General features: G+C 38.2%; 1 protein-coding gene across 3 annotated transcripts in view; it reads right to left on the reverse strand.

Moving 5' to 3' along the window:
* LOC148473835 (cytochrome P450 2F5-like) overlaps positions 1 to 26,202 on the reverse strand; it is a 70,619-nt gene that overhangs the window by 11,499 nt on the left and 32,918 nt on the right. For all 3 annotated transcript variants that reach the window (XM_088459400.1, XM_088459399.1, XM_088459401.1), the window contains 3 exons: positions 25,982 to 26,155; positions 11,432 to 11,573; positions 151 to 338 (listed from right to left, as the gene is read on the reverse strand). In XM_088459400.1, the coding sequence (XP_088315526.1) occupies positions 151 to 338; positions 11,432 to 11,573; positions 25,982 to 26,155 (504 nt within the window). The remainder of the gene's footprint in view (positions 1 to 150; positions 339 to 11,431; positions 11,574 to 25,981; positions 26,156 to 26,202) is intronic.

Below are 26,202 nucleotides of genomic sequence, written 5' to 3' on the forward strand. Positions count from 1 at the left end.
TGAATAAAGTTCATCATTCCTTCATTATAACCTGCTCCACTGTGTGATCCCTGAACCCCACGATACCCAGGTCACCCAGTATCCTCACAAATGGTGTGCTGCCAGCTGGCATGCGGCCAGTGTAAGTATGTGCACATAGTAATTCCATACCTTAGGCAATGTATATCCTCGAAACTGAGTGTCCTTGGTCAGCGCGTGGTAATGAGCCACCGGTGCCAGGTCTAAGACTCTCTGTATCTCATGGACCACAGCATTAGTGTACGGCATCTGTGCCCGGTCCATGATGCCAGGTGGACGCAATGATTGGGTCACCTCATCAATCTCCTGTTGCACTCTCTCTGTAATACGTAGAAAATAAATATGTTGTAATAATAATAAAATGTAATTTATAAACCTAAATATAAATTGATTCAAATAACTTCCAGTCAGTGAGCAATGAACCTGCTGGTGACCTTGCACTAAATGTAGCTTCGCTGTACTGAGGCCTACAGATGCCTCTCCTGACATCACACCTACCCTGCTATTGGTGCCTTACATTAGGGCGCTATTGGTGCCTTACATTAGGGCGCTATTGGTGCCTTACCTTAGGGCGCTATTGGTGCCTTACCTTAGGGCGCTATTGGTGCCTTACCTTAGGGCGCTATTGGTGCCTTACCTTAGGGCGCTATTGGTGCCTTACCTTAGGGCGCTATTGGTGCCTTACCTTAGGGCGCTATTGGTGCCTTACCTTAGGGCGCTATTGGTGCCTTACCTTAGGGCGCTATTGGTGCCTTACCTTAGGGCGCTATTGGTGCCTTACCTTAGGGCGCTATTGGTGCCTTACCTTAGGGCGCTATTGGTGCCTTACATTAGGGTGAGAAAGACAAGGAAATGTATCACACCTACTAAAGAGTGGAGAAAGTGTCTGTAGCAACCAATCGGCTTACAGCTATCATTTATTAAGTACATACTATAAAAGTGATAGATAGAAGCTGATTGGTTGCTAAAGGGAACTTCTCACCTTGTGCAGTTATTCACTCTTTAGTAAGATTCATACATTTCCCCCAGAATAAAAGTTACCCGATCAATCCCAGAAATACTAAATAAATTTTACTTGATCATTCTAGAGCAGGGGTTCCCAACCATGGTCCTCAAGGCACACTAACAGTCCAGGTTTTAAGGATAGCCATACTTGAACACAGGTGTCTTAATTAGTACCTCAGTTATTTTGATTTAACCATCTGTGCTCAAGCAGGATATCACTAAAACCTGAACTGTTGGTGTGCCTTGAGGACTAAGGTTGGGAAACAGTGTACTGTCAGACATAGGTCATTATATGGGTATATCAGCATTATGCTCTAGAACAGTGAGAGGATCCTCTGGTAATGCTGATATACCCATATAATGACCTACGTCTGACATTACACTGAGAGGATCCTCAGATTATTATATGGGTAGATCAGCATTACCAGAGGATCCTCTCAGTGTAATGTCAGATATAGATTATTATATGGGTATATCAGCATTACCAGAGGATCCTCTCAGTGTAATGTCAGATATAGATTATTATATGGGTATATCAGCATTACCAGAGGATCCTCTCAGTGTAATGTCAGATATAGATTATTATATTGGTATATCAGCATTACCAGAGGATCCTCTCAGTGTAATGTCAGACAGATTATTATATGGGTATATCAGCATTATGCTCTAGAACAGTGAGAGGATCCTCTGGTAGAGTTGATTGGTAGCTTGGTCATTGCTAACTGCATCTGTTAACATGATGGAGCCTGTGTGTAACTTTGTGTATGTGTGTAACAATGTGTATGTATTTAAGACAGTGTAATTGTATGTGTATCTTTGAGACAGTATCAATGTGTATGTGTGTGTGACAGTGTAACAATGTGTATGTGTGTGAGACAGTGTAACAATGTGTATGTGTGTGAGACAGTGTAACAATGTGTATGTGTGTGAGAGCGTAACAATGTGTGTGTGTGAGAGTAACAATGTGTATGTGTGTGAGACAGTGTATCAATGTGTGTGAGACAGTGTATCAATGTGTATGACTGTGTGACAGTGTAACAATGTGTATGACAGTGTAACAATGTGTATGTGTGTGAGACAGTGTAACAATGTGTATGTGTGTGAGACAGTGTAACAATGTGTATGTGTGTGAGACAGTGTAACAATGTGTGTGTGACAGTCTAACAATGTGTATGACCGTGTATCAATGTGTATGTGTGTGACAGTGTAACAATGTGTGTGTGTGTGTGACAGTGTAACAATGTGTATGACCGTGTATCAATGTGTATGTGTGTGACAGTGTAACAATGTGTGTGTGTGTGACAGTGTAACAATATGTATGTGTGTATGTGTGTAACAGTGTAACAATGTGTGTGTGTATGTGACAGTAACAATGTGTATGTGTGTGAGACAGTGTATCAATGTGTATGTGTGTGAGACAGTGTAACAATGTGTATTTGTGTGAGACAGTGTAACAATGTATGTGTGTGAGACAGTGTAACAATGTATGTGTGTGAGACAGTATCAATGTGTATGTGTGTGAGACAGTGTAACAATGTGTGTGTGTATGTGTGAGACAGTGTAACAATGTGTATGTGTGAGACAGTGTAACAATGTGTATGACAGTGTATCAATGTGTATGTGTGTGAGAGTGTAACAATGTGTATATGTGTGAGACACTAACAATGTGTAGGTGTGTGTGAGACAGTGTAACAATGTGTATGTGTGTGAGACAGTGTAACAATGTGTATGTGTGTGAGACAGTGTAACAATGTGTATGTGTGTGAGACAGTGTAACAATGTGTATGTGTGTGAGACAGTGTAACAATGTGTATGTGTGTGAGACAGTGTAACAATGTGTATGTGTGTGAGAGAGTGTAACAATGTGTATGTGTGTGAGACAGTGTAACAATGTGTATGTGTGTGAGACAGTGTAACAATGTGTATGTGTGTGAGACAGTGTAACAATGTGTATGTGTGTGAGACAGTGTAACAATGTGTATGTGTGTGAGACAGTGTAACAATGTGTATGTGTGTGAGACAGTGTAACAATGTGTATGTGTGTGAGACAGTGTAACAATGTGTATGTGTGTGAGACAGTGTAACAATGTGTGTGTGTGTGACAGTAACAATGTGTATGTGTGTGAGAGTGTAACAATGTGTATGTGTGTGAGACAGTGTAACAATGTGTATTTGTGTGAGACAGTGTAACAATGTGTATGTGTGTGAGACAGTGTATCAATGTGTATGTGTGTGAGACAGTGTAACAATGTATGTGTGTGAGAGTGTAACAATGTATGTGTGTGAGACAGTGTAACAATGTGTATGTGTGTGAGACAGTGTAACAATGTGTATGTGTGTGAGACAGTGTAACAATGTGTATGTGTGTGAGACAGTGTAACAATGTGTATGTGTGTGAGACAGTGTAACAATGTGTATGTGTGTGTGACAGTGTAACAATGTGTATGTGTGTGAGACAGTGCATCAATGTGTATGTGTGTGAGACAGTGTATCAATGTGTATGTGTGAGACAGTGTATCAATGTGTATGTGTGTGAGACAGTGTAACAATGTGTATGTGTGTGAGACAGTGTAACAATGTGTATGTGTGTGTATGACAGTAACAATGTATGTGTGTGAGAGTGTAACAATGTGTATGTGTGTGAGACAGTGTATCAATGTGTATGTGTGAGACAGTGTATCAATGTGTATGTGTGAGACAGTGTAACAATGTGTATGTGTGTGAGACAGTGTAACAATGTGTATGTGTGTGAGACAGTGTAACAATGTGTATGTGTGTGAGACAGTGTAACAATGTGTATGTGTGTGTGACAGTGTAACAATGTGTATGACAGTGTAACAATGTGTATGTGTGTGAGACAGTGTAACAATGTGTATGTGTGTGAGAGCGTAACAATGTGTGTGTGTGTGTGACAGTAACAATGTATGTGTGTGAGAGTGTAACAATGTGTATGTGTGTGTGTGACAGTAACAATGTATGTGTGAGACAGTGTAACAATGTGTATGTGTGTGAGACAGTGTAACAATGTGTATGTGTGTGAGACAGTGTAACAATGTGTATGTGTGTGAGACAGTGTAACAATGTGTATGTGTGTGAGACAGTGTAACAATGTGTATGTGTGTGAGACAGTGTAACAATGTGTATGTGTGTGAGACAGTGTAACAATGTGTATGTGTGTGAGACAGTGTAACAATGTGTATGACAGTGTAACAATGTGTATGTGTGTGAGACAGTGTAACAATGTGTATGTGTGTGAGACAGTGTAACAATGTATGTGTGTGAGACAGTGTAACAATGTATGTGTGTGAGACAGTGTAACAATGTGTATGTCTGTGTGACAGTGTAACAATGTGTATGACAGTGTAACAATGTGTATGTGTGTGACAGTAACAATGTGTATGTGTGTGAGACAGTGTAACAATGTGTATGTGTGTGAGACAGTGTAACAATGTGTATGTGTGAGACAGTGTAACAATGTGTATGTGTGTGAGACAGTGTAATAATGTGTATGTGTGTGTGACAGTGTAACAATGTGTATGTGTGTGAGACAGTGTAACAATGTGTATTTGTGTGAGACAGTGTAACAATGTGTATGACCGTGTATCAATGTGTATGTGTGTGACAGTGTATCAATGTGTATGTGTGTGACAGTGTAACAATGTGTATGTGTGTGACAGTGTAACATTGTGTGTGTGTGTGTGTGTGTGACAGTGTAACAATATGTATATGTGTATGTGTGTGACAGTGTAACAATGTGTGTGTATGTGTGTAACAGTGTAACAATGTGTGTGTATGTGACAGTAACAATGTGTATTTGTGTGAGACAGTGTCAAAGTATATGTGTGTGAGACAGTGTAACAATGTGTATGTGTGTGAGACAGTGTAACAATGTGTGTGTGTGTGTCAGTGTAACAATGTGTATGTGTGTGAGACAGTGTAACAATGTGTATGTGTGTGAGACAGTGTAACAATGTGTATGTGTGTGAGACAGTGTAACAATGTGTATGTGTGTGAGACAGTGTAACAATGTGTATGTGTGTGAGACAGTGTAACAATGTGTATGTGTGTGAGACAGTGTAACAATGTGTATGTGTGTGAGACAGTGTAACAATGTGTATGTGTGTGAGACAGTGTAACAATGTGTATTTGAGAGAGACAGTAACAATGTGTATGTGAGTGACAGTAACAATGTGTATGAGACAGTGTAACAATGTGTATGTGTGTGACAGTGTAACAATGTGTGTGTGTGTGTGTGTCAGTGTAACAATGTGTATGTGTGTGAGACAGTGTAACAATGTGTGTGTGTGTGTGTGTGTGTCAGTGTAACAATGTGTATGTGTGTGAGACAGTGTAACAATGTGTATGTGTGTGAGACAGTGTAACAATGTGTATGTGTGTGACAGTGTAACAATGTGTGTGTGTATGTGTGAGACAGTGTAACAATGTGTATGTGTGTGAGACAGTGTAACAATGTGTATTTGAGTGAGACAGTAACAATGTGTATGTGAGTGACAGTAACAATGTGTATGAGACAGTGTAACAATGTGTATGTGTGTGAGACAGTGTAACAATGTGTATGTGTGTGAGACAGTGTAACAATGTGTATGTGTGTGTGACAGTGTAACAATGTGTATGTGTGTGAGACAGTGTAACAATGTATGTGTGTGAGACAGTGTAACAATGTGTATGTGTGTGTGACAGTGTAACAATGTGTATGACAGTGTAACAATGTGTATGTGTGTGAGACAGTGCAACAATGTGTATGTGTGTGAGACAGTGTAACAATGTGTGTGTGTGAGACAGTGTAACAATGTGTATGTGTGTGAGACAGTGTAACAATGTGTATGTGTGTGAGACAGTGTAACAATGTGTATGTGTGTGAGACAGTGTAACAATGTGTATGTGTGTGAGACAGTGTAACAATGTATGTGTGTGAGACAGTGTAACAATGTGTATGTGTGTATGACAGTGTATCAATGTGTATGACAGTGTATCAATGTGTATGTGTGAGACAGTGTAACAATGTGTATGTGTGTGAGACAGTGTAACAATGTGTGTGTGTGTGTGTCAGTGTAACTATGTGTGTGTGTATGTGTGAGACAGTGTAACAATGTGTATGTGTGTGACACAGTGTAACAATGTGTATTTGAGTGAGACAGTAACAATGTGTATGTGAGTGACAGTAACAATGTGTATGAGACAGTGTAACAATGTGTATGTGTGTGAGACAGTGTAACAATGTGTATGTGTGTGTGACAGTGTAACAATGTGTGTGTGTGTGTGTCAGTGTAACTATGTGTGACAGTGTAACAATGTGTATGTGTGTGAGACAGTGTAACAATGTGTATGTGTGTGAGACAGTGTAACAATGTGTATGTGTGTGAGACAGTGTAACAATGTGTATGTGTGTGAGACAGTGTAACAATGTGTATGTGTGTGAGACAGTGTAACAATGTGTATGACAGTGTATCAATGTGTATGACAGTGTATCAATGTGTATGACAGTGTATCAATGTGTATGTGTGAGACAGTGTAACAATGTGTATGTGTGTGAGACAGTGTAACAATGTGTATTTGAGTGAGACAGTAACAATGTGTATGTGAGTGACAGTAACAATGTGTATGTGAGTGACAGTAACAATGTGTATGTGAGTGACAGTAACAATGTGTATGTGAGTGACAGTAACAATGTGTATGTGTGTGAGACAGTGTAACAATGTGTATGTGTGTGTGACAGTGTAACAATGTGTGTGTGTGTGTGTGTCAGTGTAACTATGTGTATGTGTGACAGTGTAACATTGTGTGTGTGTGTGAGACAGTGTAACAATGTGTGTGTGTGTGAGACAGTGTAACAATGTGTATGTGTGTGAGACAGTGTAACAATGTGTATGTGTGTGTGTCAGTGTAACAATGTGTATGTGTGTGAGACAGTGTAACAATGTGTATGTGTGTGAGACAGTGTAACAATGTGTATGTGTGTGTGACAGTGTAACAATGTGTATGTGTGTGAGACAGTGTAACAATGTGTATGTGTGTGAGACAGTGTAACAATGTGTATGTGTGTGAGACAGTGTAACAATGTGTATGTGTATGACAGTGTAACAATGTGTATGTGTGTGAGACAGTGTAACAATGTGTATTTGAGTGAGACAGTAACAATGTGTATGAGACAGTGTAACAATGTGTATGTGTGTGTGACAGTGTAACAATGTGTATGTGTGTGAGACAGTGTAACAATGTGTATGTGTGTGAGACAGTGTAACAATGTGTATGTGTGTGAGACAGTGTAACAATGTGTATGTGTGTGAGACAGTGTAACAATGTGTATTTGAGTGAGACAGTAACAATGTGTATGTGACAGTGTAACAATGTGTATGTGTGAGTGACAGTAACAATGTGTATGTGTGTGAGACAGTGTAACAATGTGTATGTGTGTGTGACAGTGTAACAATGTGTGTTTGTGTGTGTGTCAGTGTAACTATGTGTATGTGTGACAGTGTAACATTGTGTGTGTGTGTGACAGTGTAACAATGTGTATGTGTGTGAGACAGTGTAACAATGTGTGTGTGTGTGTGTCAGTGTAACAATGTGTATGTGTGTGAGACAGTGTAACAATGTGTATGTGTGTGAGACAGTGTAACAATGTGTATGTGTGTGTGACAGTGTAACAATGTGTATGTGTGTGAGACAGTGTAACAATGTGTATGTGTGTGAGACAGTGTAACAATGTGTATGTGTGTGAGACAGTGTAACAATGTGTATGTGTATGACAGTGTAACAATGTGTATGTGTGTGAGACAGTGTAACAATGTGTATTTGAGTGAGACAGTAACAATGTGTATGAGACAGTGTAACAATGTGTATGTGTGTGTGACAGTGTAACAATGTGTATGTGTGTGAGACAGTGTAACAATGTGTATGTGTGTGAGACAGTGTAACAATGTGTATGTGTGTGAGACAGTGTAACAATGTGTATGTGTGTGAGACAGTGTAACAATGTGTATTTGAGTGAGACAGTAACAATGTGTATGTGACAGTGTAACAATGTGTATGTGTGAGTGACAGTAACAATGTGTATGTGTGTGAGACAGTGTAACAATGTGTATGTGTGTGTGACAGTGTAACAATGTGTGTTTGTGTGTGTGTCAGTGTAACTATGTGTATGTGTGACAGTGTAACATTGTGTGTGTGTGTGACAGTGTAACAATGTGTATGTGTGTGAGACAGTGTAACAATGTGTGTGTGTGTGTCAGTGTAACAATGTGTATGTGTGTGAGACAGTGTAACAATGTGTATGTGTGTGAGACAGTGTAACAATGTGTATGTGACAGTGTAACAATGTGTATGTGTGTGAGACAGTGTAACAATGTGTGTGTGTATGTGTGTGACAGTGTAACAATGTGTATGTGTGTATGCGTGTGTATGTCCTGCTGAACCCGGGCAGCATAGAATATCTGTAGAGAAAGGGTAATGGCAATCCCCTGACCAGTTAGGAGCACACATCAGTGATGGTCACGTCATCCCTCATGGCATAATAGGGATGGAGGTCATGGGGCGGATCTGATGAGACAAATCTCAGTGACAGGTGGCACTGTGCATAGGTGGGCATTGGGCACATCAGCTATTACCCAGCCAGGTGAGAGCAGCAGATCAAAAAGCACTAACAATGGAGTCTGTCCTGGGGGCACTTGTCCGCCTGTCCCCTGACTCATATTACAGACCTGACCTGATGGGAAATGAGATATGGTCAGGTAAACATATGAATCTGGATATAAGGTAGAGAGTGGCATGATATATATATAGGGCACTAAGGCCCACATTAGGGGAATAGATGTATTTATCATGTGAGGAAAATGTGAAGTGACTTCTAAACCAGCAGGACTCATGTAGTAGTTATATGTGATATCTATGAAATGTAAAGATCCAGAGATATACAGTATCAGTTTGTGTTTTAAAAAGTCAATGTAAAGTGGAGGTATTTGTGAGGTATTTGTGAGGTACTACAGCTGGTCAGTCACAGAAATGCTGCAAATGGCATCTCTAAGCTATCAGAGGTCTTATTACATTTCATTCAGTGTCAGACTCTGGGGTTCAAGGAAGTTGAGAGACTGTAACTTGTTACCAGCTGTGCCCCCAGCTATCCGCTAATTACTGTACTTTAAGTTTCTCCTTTTTAGTTAAGAACTAAAATGACTAATTGTGACTAATTATGTGTCATATTGTAACACTTCACTATACAACCTTTATTATATACAATCTAAAATGTAATAAGTTGTGTCCTTTTGTTCTCTTGAATGAATTGATTTAGGGGCCTATGTATCATAGCTGGGAGAGAGATAAAATTGGGAGAGAGAAAGTACTAACCAATCAGCTTACAATTTACATTTTGCAGGCTGTGTTTTAAAAATGATAGTTAGAAGCTGATTGGTTGGTGATTAGTTACAATTTTCTCTCTCCCAGCTTTGATACATAGGGCTTGATTCAGACCCGGACGCTAAGCCGTGGACGCACGCTATGGCCAATAATCGCCCGTTTGCGCATGCGTCAATATGCACATGTCACTCAGTGCGCTCGGTAATTGTGCGCTCATAGTACATAGACTGGACGCTACTTTGAGTGATAGAATGTGGTAACAGAGGACGGTGCTTGTGAACGGGGGAGTTGTGCTGGGAACGCAGGCGTGTCTGGACATCTAAATGGTGTTTTATGGGTGTGCATAACTAGCAAAGATGCGTCATTGTACACGTCACTTGGTTGGATTTCAGCCTGCAGTGATCGCAGTGCTTGCGGTGGGGTAGGGTCTACCTCAAGCGCTGCGTGCAGCTCCGATGGCTCTCGATGTCACCGATTAATCATACGCTTCCTGGAGATGTGTGTTAAGAAAGAAAAGTGGGCGTCTTTACACCAGACAGTGCGATCGTGGAATTTGCATTCCCGGACCCTTTTGGCTGCGCAGAGCGCAGTTTTGACTCCTTAGACTCCTAAAGATAAAGATTGCTATATATATATATTGCTTGGCCTGGTTAGCTTTTGAATGTTACCCTGCAGTATTTAACTCCTTCAGTGCTAGTCAGAGAACGGAGTATGCCATGGAAGCGTATACCGAGTGAGTGCATTTATCACTCGCTGTCTCCATTACCCGTGTGGGCGGCCTCTCTGAATAGTGATGAATGGATGTGAGGATTGCTTTGGGATATTGTAGCTGATCTGTAATCCATGATTTCATTATTACAGAATATGGGGGACAGTGGTGGGCTGGGCCGGGGGGGACAGGGTGCCACATGCCCCCCGGACCGCAGCACCATTTGGGCCACGGGCAGTCTGTATTTTTGTGACAGCTGCACCGCGTGTGTAGCGCTGACCGGCCTGGGAGGACAGACGGAGGAGCGGATGGCGGCGGCGGCAGTGGGGATTCAAGTGGTTTTTTTTATTTTATTACGTGTGTCTAGTGGGGGGGGGGGCGGGCACTACAAGGGGTGGGAGGGGGACTACTACTAGGGGCACTACAAGGGGAGGGGACTACTACTAGGGGCACTACAAGGGGAGGGGACTACTACTAGGGGCACTACAAGGGGAGGGGACTACCACTGGGGGCACTGTCGGGGGACCACTACTGTAAAGGGCAATACTGGAGGTACTGCATAGGGGGGAGACTACAACTGGGGCCAATATTTAAGGGGCACTGCATAAGGGTTACCACTATTGAGGGCACTGCTACTGGGGGCACTATATAAAGGGCACTGCATATGAGGTACCACTACTGGGGGCAATGCATAGGGGGTACCACTACTGGGGGCACTATATAAGGGGCTTACTACTGGGGGCACAAGGGGCACTGCACAGGGGGGACCACTACCTGGGGCACTGTATAAGGGGCACTGCATGGGGGGGATCTCTACTGGGGTCACTACTGGAGGCCTGCATAAGGGGGTCCTCTCCTGGGGCAGTGCATATGGGCACCACTACAGGGGGCTGTCCCTAATCTTTATTTTTAGATTACATTAATCCCATATGGACCCGCCTCCTCCCTGGAACACTTGAGGGGCGGGGGGGGGGCACCATAGCACGCACGTGCTCTGGGAACCCTGGCTACAAGCTACTCCTGTGCCAGGGCCGTCTGCATGCATTTGCCCCCAGGCTAAAAGTTGCCAGCCAGCCCCTGGTGGGGGAGATGTATCAATGCTTCAATGTCTGATGAGTGTTGTTCTGCAGAGTGTAATCCATGATTTCATTATTACAGAATGTGGGGGGGATGTATCAGACCTTCTAATGAGGACAGGTGGAGAAGTTCCCCCTAGTAGCCAATCAGATGTCACCTATCATTTCATGAAATGCACAGGATAAATAATTTCTAGAAACCTCCATTTCTCCTTTTTTGGTTTGATACATCTCCCCTTGTGTCTCTTACTTTGCACTTCTGGGTAATTGCTGACTAGAACCAGAGAGAAATTCAAGGTAGAACTTGTGGTTTCAGTTCCAGCTGCGATCATATCTACCACGGTCATCAGGAGGGAGGCATCATGGAAATGACTCCCCGGTAATTGTGCTTCCTGGGAAAGAAGTAACCGGAAATATTATCCTCAAACGGTCATCAAAGGAAAAAAAAACAAATTTCCTGATATAGAATAAACTGCAAATCAGGGTCTATAGAGTCTTAATAACACGAAGCTATATACACCGCACAGCCACATTATACATCAGGGTGTATAGAGGATTACTAATAACATGTAGCTATATACACCGCACATTATACATCAGGGTGTATAGAGGATTACTAATAACATGTAGCTATATACACCGCACATTATACATCAGGGTGTATAGAGGATTACTAATAACATGTAGCTATATACACCACACATTATACATCAGGGTGTATAGAGGATTACTAATAACATGTAGCTATATACATTACACATTATACATCAGGGTATATAGAGGATTACTAATAACATGTAGCTATATACACCACACATTATACATCAGGGTATATAGAGGATTACTAATAACATGTAGCTATATACACCACACATTATACATCAGGGTATATAGATGATTACTAATAACATGTAGCTATATACACCACATTATACATCAGGGTATATAGAGGATTACTAATAACATGTAGCTATATACACCGCACATTATACATCAGGGTATATAGAGGATTACTAATAACATGTAGCTATATACACCACACATTATACATCAGGGTATATAGAGGATTACTAATAACATGTAGCTATATACACCGCACATTATACATCAGGGTGTATAGAGGATTACTAATAACATGTAGCTATATACACCGCACATTATACATCAGGGTGTATAGAGGATTACTAATAACATGTAGCTATATACACCACACATTATACATCAGGGTGTATAGAGGATTACTAATAACATGTAGCTATATACATTACACATTATACATCAGGGTATATAGAGGATTACTAATAACATGTAGCTATATACACCACACATTATACATCAGGGTATATAGAGGATTACTAATAACATGTAGCTATATACACCACACATTATACATCAGGGTATATAGATGATTACTAATAACATGTAGCTATATACACCACATTATACATCAGGGTATATAGAGGATTACTAATAACATGTAGCTATATACACCGCACATTATACATCAGGGTATATAGAGGATTACTAATAACATGTAGCTATATACACCACACATTATACATCAGGGTATATAGAGGATTACTAATAACATGTAGCTATATACACCGCACATTATACATCAGGGTGTATAGAGGATTACTAATAACATGTAGCTATATACACCACACATTATACATCAGGGTATATAGAGGATTACTAATAACATGTAGCTATATACACCACACATTATACATCAGGGTGTATAGAGGATTACTAATAACATGTAGCTATATACACCACACATTATACATCAGGGTGTATAGAGGATTACTAATAACATGTAGCTATATACACCACACATTATACATCAGGGTGTATAGAGGATTACTAATAACATGTAGCTATATACACCACACATTATACATCAGGGTATATAGAGGATTACTAATAACATGTAGCTATATACATTACACATTATACATCAGGGTGTATAGAGGATTACTAATAACATGTAGCTATATACATCACACATTATACATCAGGGTGTATAGAGGATTACTAATAACATGTAGCTATATACACCGCACATTATACATCAGGGTGTATAGAGGATTACTAATAACATGTAGCTATATACATTACACATTATACATCAGGGTATATAGAGGATTACTAATAACATGTAGCTATATACACCGCACATTATACATCAGGGTATATAGAGGATTACTAATAACATGTAGCTATATACACCACACATTATACATCAGGGTATATAGATGATTACTAATAACATGTAGCTATATACACCACACATTATACATCAGGGCGTATAGAGGATTACTAATAACATGTAGCTATATACACCACACATTATACATCAGGGTATATAGAGGATTACTAATAACATGTAGCTATATACACCACACATTATACATCAGGGTGTATAGAGGATTACTAATAACATGTAGCTATATACACCACACATTATACATCAGGGCGTATAGAGGATTACTAATAACATGTAGCTATATACACCACACATTATACATCAGGGTGTATAGAGGATTACTAATAACATGTAGCTATATACACCACATTATACATCAGGGTGTATAGAGGATTACTAATAACATGTAGCTATATACACCACACATTATACATCAGGGTATATAGAGGATTACTAATAACATGTAGCTATATACACCACACATTATACATCAGGGTATATAGAGGATTACTAATAACATGTAGCTATATACACCACACATTATACATCAGGGTGTATAGAGGATTACTAATAACATGTAGCTATATACACCACACATTATACATCAGGGTATATAGAGGATTACTAATAACATGTAGCTATATACATTACACATTATACATCAGGGTATATAGAGGATTACTAATAACATGTAGCTATATACACCACACATTATACATCAGGGTATATAGAGGATTACTAATAACATGTAGCTATATACACCGCACATTATACATCAGGGTGTATAGAGGATTACTAATAACATGTAGCTATATACACCGCACATTATACATCAGGGTATATAGAGGATTACTAATAACATGTAGCTATATACACCGCACATTATACATCAGGGTATATAGAGGATTACTAATAACATGTAGCTATATACACCACACATTATACATCAGGGCGTATAGAGGATTACTAATAACATGTAGCTATATACACCACATTATACATCAGGGCGTATAGAGGATTACTAATAACATGTAGCTATATACACCACACATTATACATCAGGGTATATAGAGGATTACTAATAACATGTAGCTATATACACCGCACATTATACATCAGGGCGTATAGAGGATTACTAATAACATGTAGCTATATACACCACATTATACATCAGGGTATATAGAGGATTACTAATAACATGTAGCTATATACACCACACATTATACATCAGGGTGTATAGAGGATTACTAACAACATGTAGCTATATACACCACACATTATACATCAGGGTGTATAGAGGATTACTAATAACATGTAGCTATATACACCACACATTATACATCAGGGTGTATAGAGGATTACTAATAACATGTAGCTATATACACCACACATTATACATCAGGGTATATAGAGGATTACTAATAACATGTAGCTATATACACCACACATTATACATCAGGGTATATAGATGATTACTAATAACATGTAGCTATATACACCGCACATTATACATCGGGGTGTATAGAGGATTACTAATAACATGTAGCTATATACACCACATTATACATCAGGGTGTATAGAGGATTACTAATAACATGTAGCTATATACACCACACATTATACATCAGGGTATATAGAGGATTACTAATAACATGTAGCTATATACACCACACATTATACATCAGGGTGTATAGAGGATTACTAATAACATGTAGCTATATACACCACACATTATACATCAGGGTATATAGAGGATTACTAATAACATGTAGCTATATACACCACACATTATACATCAGGGTATATAGATGATTACTAATAACATGTAGCTATATACACCACACATTATACATCAGGGTATATAGAGGATTACTAATAACATGTAGCTATATACACCGCACATTATACATCAGGGTATATAGAGGATTACTAATAACATGTAGCTATATACACCACACATTATACATCAGGGTATATAGAGGATTACTAATAACATGTAGCTATATACACCGCACATTATACATCAGGGTGTATAGAGGATTACTAATAACATGTAGCTATATACACCGCACATTATACATCAGGGTGTATAGAGGATTACTAATAACATGTAGCTATATACACCACACATTATACATCAGGGTGTATAGAGGATTACTAATAACATGTAGCTATATACATTACACATTATACATCAGGGTATATAGAGGATTACTAATAACATGTAGCTATATACACCACACATTATACATCAGGGTATATAGAGGATTACTAATAACATGTAGCTATATACACCACACATTATACATCAGGGTATATAGATGATTACTAATAACATGTAGCTATATACACCACATTATACATCAGGGTATATAGAGGATTACTAATAACATGTAGCTATATACACCGCACATTATACATCAGGGTATATAGAGGATTACTAATAACATGTAGCTATATACACCACACATTATACATCAGGGTATATAGAGGATTACTAATAACATGTATCTATATACACCGCACATTATACATCAGGGTGTATAGAGGATTACTAATAACATGTAGCTATATACACCACACATTATACATCAGGGTATATAGAGGATTACTAATAACATGTAGCTATATACATTACACATTATACATCAGGGTGTATAGAGGATTACTAATAACATGTAGCTATATACACCACACATTATACATCAGGGTGTATAGAGGATTACTAATAACATGTAGCTATATACACCACACATTATACATCAGGGTGTATAGAGGATTACTAATAACATGTAGCTATATACACCACACATTATACATCAGGGTATATAGAGGATTACTAATAACATGTAGCTATATACATTACACATTATACATCAGGGTGTATAGAGGATTACTAATAACATGTAGCTATATACATCACACATTATACATCAGGGTGTATAGAGGATTACTAATAACATGTAGCTATATACACCGCACATTATACATCAGGGTGTATAGAGGATTACTAATAACATGTAGCTATATACATTACACATTATACATCAGGGTATATAGAGGATTACTAATAACATGTAGCTATATACACCGCACATTATACATCAGGGTATATAGAGGATTACTAATAACATGTAGCTATATACACCACACATTATACATCAGGGTATATAGATGATTACTAATAACATGTAGCTATATACACCACACATTATACATCAGGGCGTATAGAGGATTACTAATAACATGTAGCTATATACACCACACATTATACATCAGGGTATATAGAGGATTACTAATAACATGTAGCTATATACACCACACATTATACATCAGGGTGTATAGAGGATTACTAATAACATGTAGCTATATACACCACACATTATACATCAGGGCGTATAGAGGATTACTAATAACATGTAGCTATATACACCACACATTATACATCAGGGTGTATAGAGGATTACTAATAACATGTAGCTATATACACCACATTATACATCAGGGTGTATAGAGGATTACTAATAACATGTAGCTATATACACCACACATTATACATCAGGGTATATAGAGGATTACTAATAACATGTAGCTATATACACCACACATTATACATCAGGGTATATAGAGGATTACTAATAACATGTAGCTATATACACCACACATTATACATCAGGGTGTATAGAGGATTACTAATAACATGTAGCTATATACACCACACATTATACATCAGGGTATATAGAGGATTACTAATAACATGTAGCTATATACATTACACATTATACATCAGGGTATATAGAGGATTACTAATAACATGTAGCTATATACACCACACATTATACATCAGGGTATATAGAGGATTACTAATAACATGTAGCTATATACACCGCACATTATACATCAGGGTGTATAGAGGATTACTAATAACATGTAGCTATATACACCGCACATTATACATCAGGGTATATAGAGGATTACTAATAACATGTAGCTATATACACCGCACATTATACATCAGGGTATATAGAGGATTACTAATAACATGTAGCTATATACACCACACATTATACATCAGGGCGTATAGAGGATTACTAATAACATGTAGCTATATACACCACATTATACATCAGGGCGTATAGAGGATTACTAATAACATGTAGCTATATACACCACACATTATACATCAGGGTATATAGAGGATTACTAATAACATGTAGCTATATACACCGCACATTATACATCAGGGCGTATAGAGGATTACTAATAACATGTAGCTATATACACCACATTATACATCAGGGTATATAGAGGATTACTAATAACATGTAGCTATATACACCACACATTATACATCAGGGTGTATAGAGGATTACTAACAACATGTAGCTATATACACCACACATTATACATCAGGGTGTATAGAGGATTACTAATAACATGTAGCTATATACACCACACATTATACATCAGGGTGTATAGAGGATTACTAATAACATGTAGCTATATACACCACACATTATACATCAGGGTATATAGAGGATTACTAATAACATGTAGCTATATACACCACACATTATACATCAGGGTATATAGATGATTACTAATAACATGTAGCTATATACACCGCACATTATACATCGGGGTGTATAGAGGATTACTAATAACATGTAGCTATATACACCACATTATACATCAGGGTGTATAGAGGATTACTAATAACATGTAGCTATATACACCACACATTATACATCAGGGTATATAGAGGATTACTAATAACATGTAGCTATATACACCACACATTATACATCAGGGTGTATAGAGGATTACTAATAACATGTAGCTATATACACCACACATTATACATCAGGGTGTATAGAGGATTACTAATAACATGTAGCTATATACACCACACATACATCAGGGTGTATAGAGGATTACTAATAACATGTAGCTATATACATTACACATTATACATCAGGGTATATAGAGGATTACTAATAACATGTAGCTATATACACCACACATTATACATCAGGGTATATAGAGGATTACTAATAACATGTAGCTATATACACCACACATTATACATCAGGGTATATAGAGGATTACTAATAACATGTAGCTATATACACCACACATTATACATCAGGGTATATAGAGGATTACTAATAACATGTAGCTATATACACCACACATTATACATCAGGGTATATAGAGGATTACTAATAACATGTAGCTATATACACCACACATTATACATCAGGGTATATAGAGGATTACTAATAACATGTAGCTATATACACCACACATTATACATCAGGGTGTATAGAGGATTACTAATAACATGTAGCTATATACACCACACATTATACATCAGGGTATATAGAGGATTACTAATAACATGTAGCTATATACACCACACATTATACATCAGGGCGTATAGAGGATTACTAATAACATGTAGCTATATACACCACACATTATACATCAGGGCGTATAGAGGATTACTAATAACATGTAGCTATATACACCACACATTATACATCAGGGTATATAGAGGATTACTAATAACATGTAGCTATATACACCACACATTATACATCAGGGTGTATAGAGGATTACTAATAACATGTAGCTATATACATCACACATTATACATCAGGGTATATAGAGGATTACTAATAACATGTAGCTATATACACCACACATTATACATCAGGGCATATAGAGGATTACTAATAACATGTAGCTATATACACCACACATTATACATCAGGGTATATAGAGGATTACTAATAACATGTAGCTATATACACCACACATTATACATCAGGGTGTATAGAGAATTACTAATAACATGTAGCTATATACACCACACATTATACATCAGGGTATATAGAGGATTACTAATAACATGTAGCTATATACACCACACATTATACATCAGGGCGTATAGAGGATTACTAATAACATGTAGCTATATACACCACACATTATACATCAGGGCGTATAGAGGATTACTAATAACATGTAGCTATATACACCGCACATTATACATCAGGGTGTATAGAGAATTACTAATAACATGTAGCTATATACACCACACATTATACATCAGGGTGTATAGAGGATTACTAATAACATGTAGCTATATACACCACACATTATACATCAGGGTGTATAGAGGATTACTAATAACATGTAGCTATATACACCACACATTATACATCAGGGTGTATAGAGGATTACTAATAACATGTAGCTATATACACCACACATTATACATCAGGGTATATAGAGGATTACTAATAACATGTAGCTATATACACCACATTATACATCAGGGTATATAGAGGATTACTAATAACATGTAGCTATATACACCACACATTATACATCAGGGTGTATAGAGGATTACTAATAACATGTAGCTATATACACCACATTATACATCAGGGTATATAGAGGATTACTAATAACATGTAGCTATATACACCACATTATACATCAGGGCGTATAGAGGATTACTAATAACATGTAGCTATATACACCACACATTATACATCAGGGTATATAGAGGATTACTAATAACATGTAGCTATATACACCACACATTATACATCAGGGTGTATAGAGGATTACTAATAACATGTAGCTATATACACCACATTATACATCAGGGTGTATAGAGGATTACTAATAACATGTAGCTATATACACCACATTATACATCAGGGTGTATAGAGGATTACTAATAACATGTAGCTATATACACCGCACATTATACATCAGGGTGTATAGAGAATTACTAATAACATGTAGCTATATACACCGCACATTATACATCAGGGTGTATAGAGAATTACTAATAACATGTAGCTATATACACCACACATTATACATCAGGGTATATAGAGGATTACTAATAACATGTAACTATATACACCACACATTATACATCAGGGTGTATAGAGGATTACTAATAACATGTAGCTATATACACCACACATTATACATCAGGGTATATAGAGAATTACTAATAACATGTAGCTATATACACCACACATTATACATCAGGGTGTATAGAGGATTACTAATAACATGTAGCTATATACACCACACATTATACATCAGGGTATATAGAGGATTACTAATAACATGTAGCTATATACACCACACATTATACATCAGGGTGTATAGAGGATTACTAATAACATGTAGCTATATACACCACATTATACATCAGGGTGTATAGAGGATTACTAATAACATGTAGCTATATACACCGCACATTATACATCAGGGTATATAGAGGATTACTAATAACATGTAGCTATATACACCGCACATTATACATCAGGGTATATAGAGGATTACTAATAACATGTAGCTATATACACCACACATTATACATCAGGGTATATAGAGGATTACTAATAACATGTAGCTATATACACCGCACATTATACATCAGGGTATATAGAGGATTACTAATAACATGTAGCTATATACACCGCACATTATACATCAGGGTGTATAGAGGATTACTAATAACATGTAGCTATATACACCACACATTATACATCAGGGTGTATAGAGGATTACTAATAACATGTAGCTATATACACCGCACATTATACATCAGGGTGTATAGAGGATTACTAATAACATGTAGCTATATACACCACACGTTATACATCAGGGTGTATAGAGGATTACTAATAACATGTAGCTATATACACCACACATTATACATCAGGGTGTATAGAGGATTACTAATAACATGTAGCTATATACACCACACATTATACATCAGGGTATATAGAGGATTACTAATAACATGTAGCTATATACATCACACATTATACATCAGGGTATATAGAGGATTACTAATAACATGTAGCTATATACACCGCACATTATACATCAGGGTGTATAGAGGATTACTAATAACATGTAGCTATATACACCACACATTATACATCAGGGTATATAGAGGATTACTAATAACATGTAGCTATATACACCGCACATTATACATCAGGGTGTATAGAGGATTACTAATAGCATGTAGCTATATACACCACACGTTATACATCAGGGTGTATAGAGGATTACTAATAACATGTAGCTATATACATCACACATTATACATCAGGGCGTATAGAGGATTACTAATAACATGTAGCTATATACACCACACATTATACATCAGGGTGTATAGAGGATTACTAATAACATGTAGCTATATACACCACATTATACATCAGGGCGTATAGAGGATTACTAATAACATGTAGCTATATACACCACACATTATACATCAGGGTGTATAGAGGATTACTAATAATACACCACACATTATACATCAGGGTGTATAGAGGATTACTAATAACATGTAGCTATATACACCACACATTATACATCAGGGTGTATAGAGGATTACTAATAACATGTAGCTATATACACCACACATTATACATCAGGGTGTATAGAGGATTACTAATAACATGTAGCTATATACACCACACAGCCACACCTGCCCTCTACAGCATATGTACCAGGGTGTATAAAAAATGTCGACCATTGTGTTTCGACCATTTCAATGTCGATCTTCTGACCCTGATGACCTTTTGTACCCGTCTATCTTCATCTATGTCAACCTTGGATACCGGTTGATTTTTTTGTCCCTGTTTACCTATTGATTGTCTTCTGTTTGGTGTTTATTGAGACATTGTCTATCTATTTACTGTAAATCTGTGATATCAAACCTGGGCAACCTGACACGGATGGATTCAACAGCCAATGGAAACGCGCGGCACAGGGAAACGCGCGGCATCTGATCTGCGCTCTATAGAATCATGTCAGTTTCTGTAGGACCATCATTGGTTCCTCTCTATACCCCGTGACATTGATGTGTGTAGAAACTCGGTTCCATTACCTATCCAAAACATATCTGTGTGCCACAAGGGGCGGTACAGGGAAAAACAGCGCGGTCAGGCATAGGCAGAGTACATCATAGGTGTCATTACAAATTTAATTTAATTCCCTTCATTGATTGTCCAAGGCTGCTGCTCGTTAGGCCACTTTGTTGCCTGTCCACCAAACTAAGGGTCTGATTTATTACAGTTCACAACTGCGATTACGCGCAAACCGGCCGCTGCCATGGGGACTGCGATCGCTGTGATCATGCAGACCCACGACAGAGTGGTTGTCAAAAAATGCTGTTAGTGGGAGTTGACAGGGGGGGTGGTCGTGGAAACATGCCAGTACGTCTGTACGCAGTTTCAGGGGCATGTATAAATGATCCAATATGAAGCCATACGCAGCCTGAGGCCCGATAGCGTGCGCGGCTGTTAGCAATTTCTGGTCAGGGCCTGTGCAAGTGTGCGCGATACTGTGATGGTACTCGATTGTACCGATAGTTTTGCTATTCTGCTAAGTATTATGGATGTGCGTATGGTAAAGTGGGCGTCCTTAGCTGGCGCTGAGTTCGCATTGCGATGGTAGTGGTTTAGCTTGCCATCACAGTTGAACTGCGTGCGTACGCAATATTGTGATCTATAATGAATTAGGCCCTAAGTGTAGCCAGACCCCCCTTCTGTATCACTTATTGCCCAAATTGATCCTCCTGTGTAACTGCTATGTGCAGCTAGTGAGGAGCTCAGTAGCATTTACAGTAAGGTGCTTTCCTCACCACCAGCCAACATACTGCACCAACCCTGATTGCTAGTGTTTCCTATTCATTAGATTGTAAAATGAGAAGACACTTGGCTCTATTTCTGTACATTTTGTATAATGTAGTAGCAATATGGCTGTACCACTGCTTAAAGCACCAGAATCAAATCAAGCGACAGCTGCATTTCATTCATTGTAAGCCTTCCTGCAAAGTGACAGACACAATGGTCAGTTGCCTGAGGAATGGACCATCCTCCGTGAAACGCGTTGCTGAGTTGAACTTAGATATTTTATCATTTATTTTAAGATGTATTTGTATGCTCAGTATTTGTGGGTTTTCATTCATACAGCTGACTGTCTGTTATTTTGCAATTACTTTCAAAAATGTTTCCCTGAATATTTGACATGTGTTGTGTATTAGGAAATGATCATTGAGATTATGAACTTTGGTACAAAAAAGTAACGTTTTATAGCAAAGCATATTGCATTGTATTTATCTGTGTATAGCTCACTGCGATTATTGTGACTAAAGGTAATAAATCATACTACTCTGGGTGACAAAGTTTTCCACATGTTGGAGTTTTACAAAGATTGCATATTTACTAACAATTTACTTTTTGTAAAATCTAGGAAGTTTATTGCTTCCTTGCTCATCTCCATTGTTAACATAAGATTAAGAGTATTCAGATTCAAGAGCTTTATAAATTCCTGGAAGAGTTCTCTTTTTCTCCTTCCCATATAATGAATCATCTATGAATCTGAGCCTCTGTACACTCAGAATGTCCTGGTCCCATAGGTACACCTTCTGGCACAGGGGATGCATTAGTGTTATGGTGCATACACACGGTCAGATTTTTCCTTCAGATATGAACGATAACGATTTAAAAATCGTTCAGTCGTTCATATCTGAAGGAAAATCTGACATATCTGACATGCCTGAACGATGGACGATCTACAATGCGCGTTCCCGTTTGTCAGATAACGATATCTGACATCTCATGTGTTTGCAGTCAGACTTGGACGATTCCATTCATTTTAATGCAGTCAAAAATCGTTCAATCGTTCAAAACTTTGGTAAAATCGTTCAAATCGTTCATCTGACAAATCTGACCGTGTGTATGCTCCATTAGACTTCGATTCTGAAGGGAAATTCATGGTGGATGTAAGTCAGTTTATTGGGGGCCCCATATTTGCCGTGTTTTTTTCCCAGGAGAGAACCCCAGTTCCGCCAGTGAGATCTAAGAAGGTATAGGAGGAGATCAGAGAAGGTATAGGAGGAGATGAGAACCGAGGAGCATCAGGAAGGAGCTTACTATCATGATCTGTTGTAGTACCACTGTGCTGCCAGTGGTGCTGCTCTTCTCCGTCATGGAACCTTTTCATATTGCAGCTATGATCCTGTAAGATTGGGATGATTGCATGATTCAGCAGATGTGGGTTGCACCTGTAACTCCCTGATTTAAGCTTGCTCCACAGTGCTTCCCTTTCCAGTTCATCGTGTCCGTCTCCACACATCAGGTTCCTGCTTTTTGGCATGCTGCTAATCCAGTTCCTTGGGTTCCTGGTCGCAAGTGTCACTAACGTATGGCTCTTCCAGTAGTATTCTGAATACATGCATAGTATTATTCCTCAGAATCCTGGTTCATTGTGCACTTAGTTAACCTATAAGTGCATACTGTTTGTTCCAAGACTCCTGTGTACTTGCAATCACTAAGCGCATTCCTGGATATTGCTATATTATCCTCAGTGCATTCCAGGTTCACTGTGCACGTGGTTAACCTGTGTCCTTGCATTCTCTAAGTGCATACTGTTGTACTGTATGTTCCAAGGCTCCAGCATACCTACAATTACCAGTGCCTTCCTGTCATTATTTGCACTTCTGTTACCCTGCATTTACTAGAGCATTCTGCATTACCCAGTGCATCCGGCTTTGTCCCAGCTCCAGTGATCTCAGAAAGACCCACATCATCACCTCCTTTTTGGACATTCATTCAGGGTCTAGTCTCCAAGACTAGATTATTATAGACTGTTATCATGTATTCCCAACCTCTCTTCTACACTATACCCTGTGTGTGACTAAACCGGGTTTACTTCACATTCGCTACGGATTCCTCCAGACACATATACAGGAATTTCCTTTGATACCCCTGATAGTTTTCAGACATTTCGCGATGGCTCATAATGGTGATCCCTCATTTCTGAAATGTGCTGGCATTAAAAAAAGACCCCAAACATTGCAGAAAAGGGAACTATGGAGCAAACATTTCTAAAGAAGAAGTCAAGTGGATTTATAACCTTAGGATCCAGCACCAGCCATGAACTTGGACTAATTTCTTTAGTTAATAATTATAATATATAATAATATAACTGGTGGCTGTTTCCATATTCAGTTTCCTTCCCTCCCCCTTCCTCCTTCCTAATTGTCCAGATACCCTCTTTGGGCAGCATCGTCAATATAACGATTCTTTACCTAACCCTATCATTAGACCTTGAAAACGTGTTGTAATATCACATAGAAAATACACAAATAGGATCTGATCTCTAGAATGTATATTACCAGCACCAAAGGATATACAGACAACACAGTAACAGTACGATATACACTGAATATCACAGGTATATCTGGTTATATTATGTACATTAAATACCCCTCAGGATATCTTGCATTTTAAAGTATTGCATATAATGAATGTGTTTATATGTGACCATAATAAATTAATGGTGTGGCGAGTTTGCAATATCTTACCAGCCCCTACTTAAGTCTATTCTTATGCCAGAAACAATATTGGCTTTGATGCTTAGTGTATTTTGTTACAAAATTTCTAGTTATTTTACTGTAAATATGTTATCCAATTCCTAACTTCTGATAAAAAGCCATAATATAGACAATATAATATCCAGCAATGGTTCTACCTCTTTTATCTTCACCAGAAAGTGGTCGATGAAGTCTCGGGGTGACGCTGGGTTTATCGTCTGCTTGTGTTGATTTATGTATTTTTGGACAATGGATTTTAGATTCGAACTGTCCTTGAAGATTATTTGCTTGAGAATGGGGATTCTGATGAGAAACGAGAATGTGTTTCCGAGCTGTAAACCCAAGAAGGAAACACAAGATGCATTAGATCAGCGAGTAA

This window comes from Taudactylus pleione, unplaced genomic scaffold, assembly GCF_031769625.1.
Source record: "Taudactylus pleione unplaced genomic scaffold, aTauple2 ptg000907l, whole genome shotgun sequence".
In the NCBI taxonomy this organism is placed as follows: domain Eukaryota; kingdom Metazoa; phylum Chordata; class Amphibia; order Anura; family Myobatrachidae; genus Taudactylus; species Taudactylus pleione.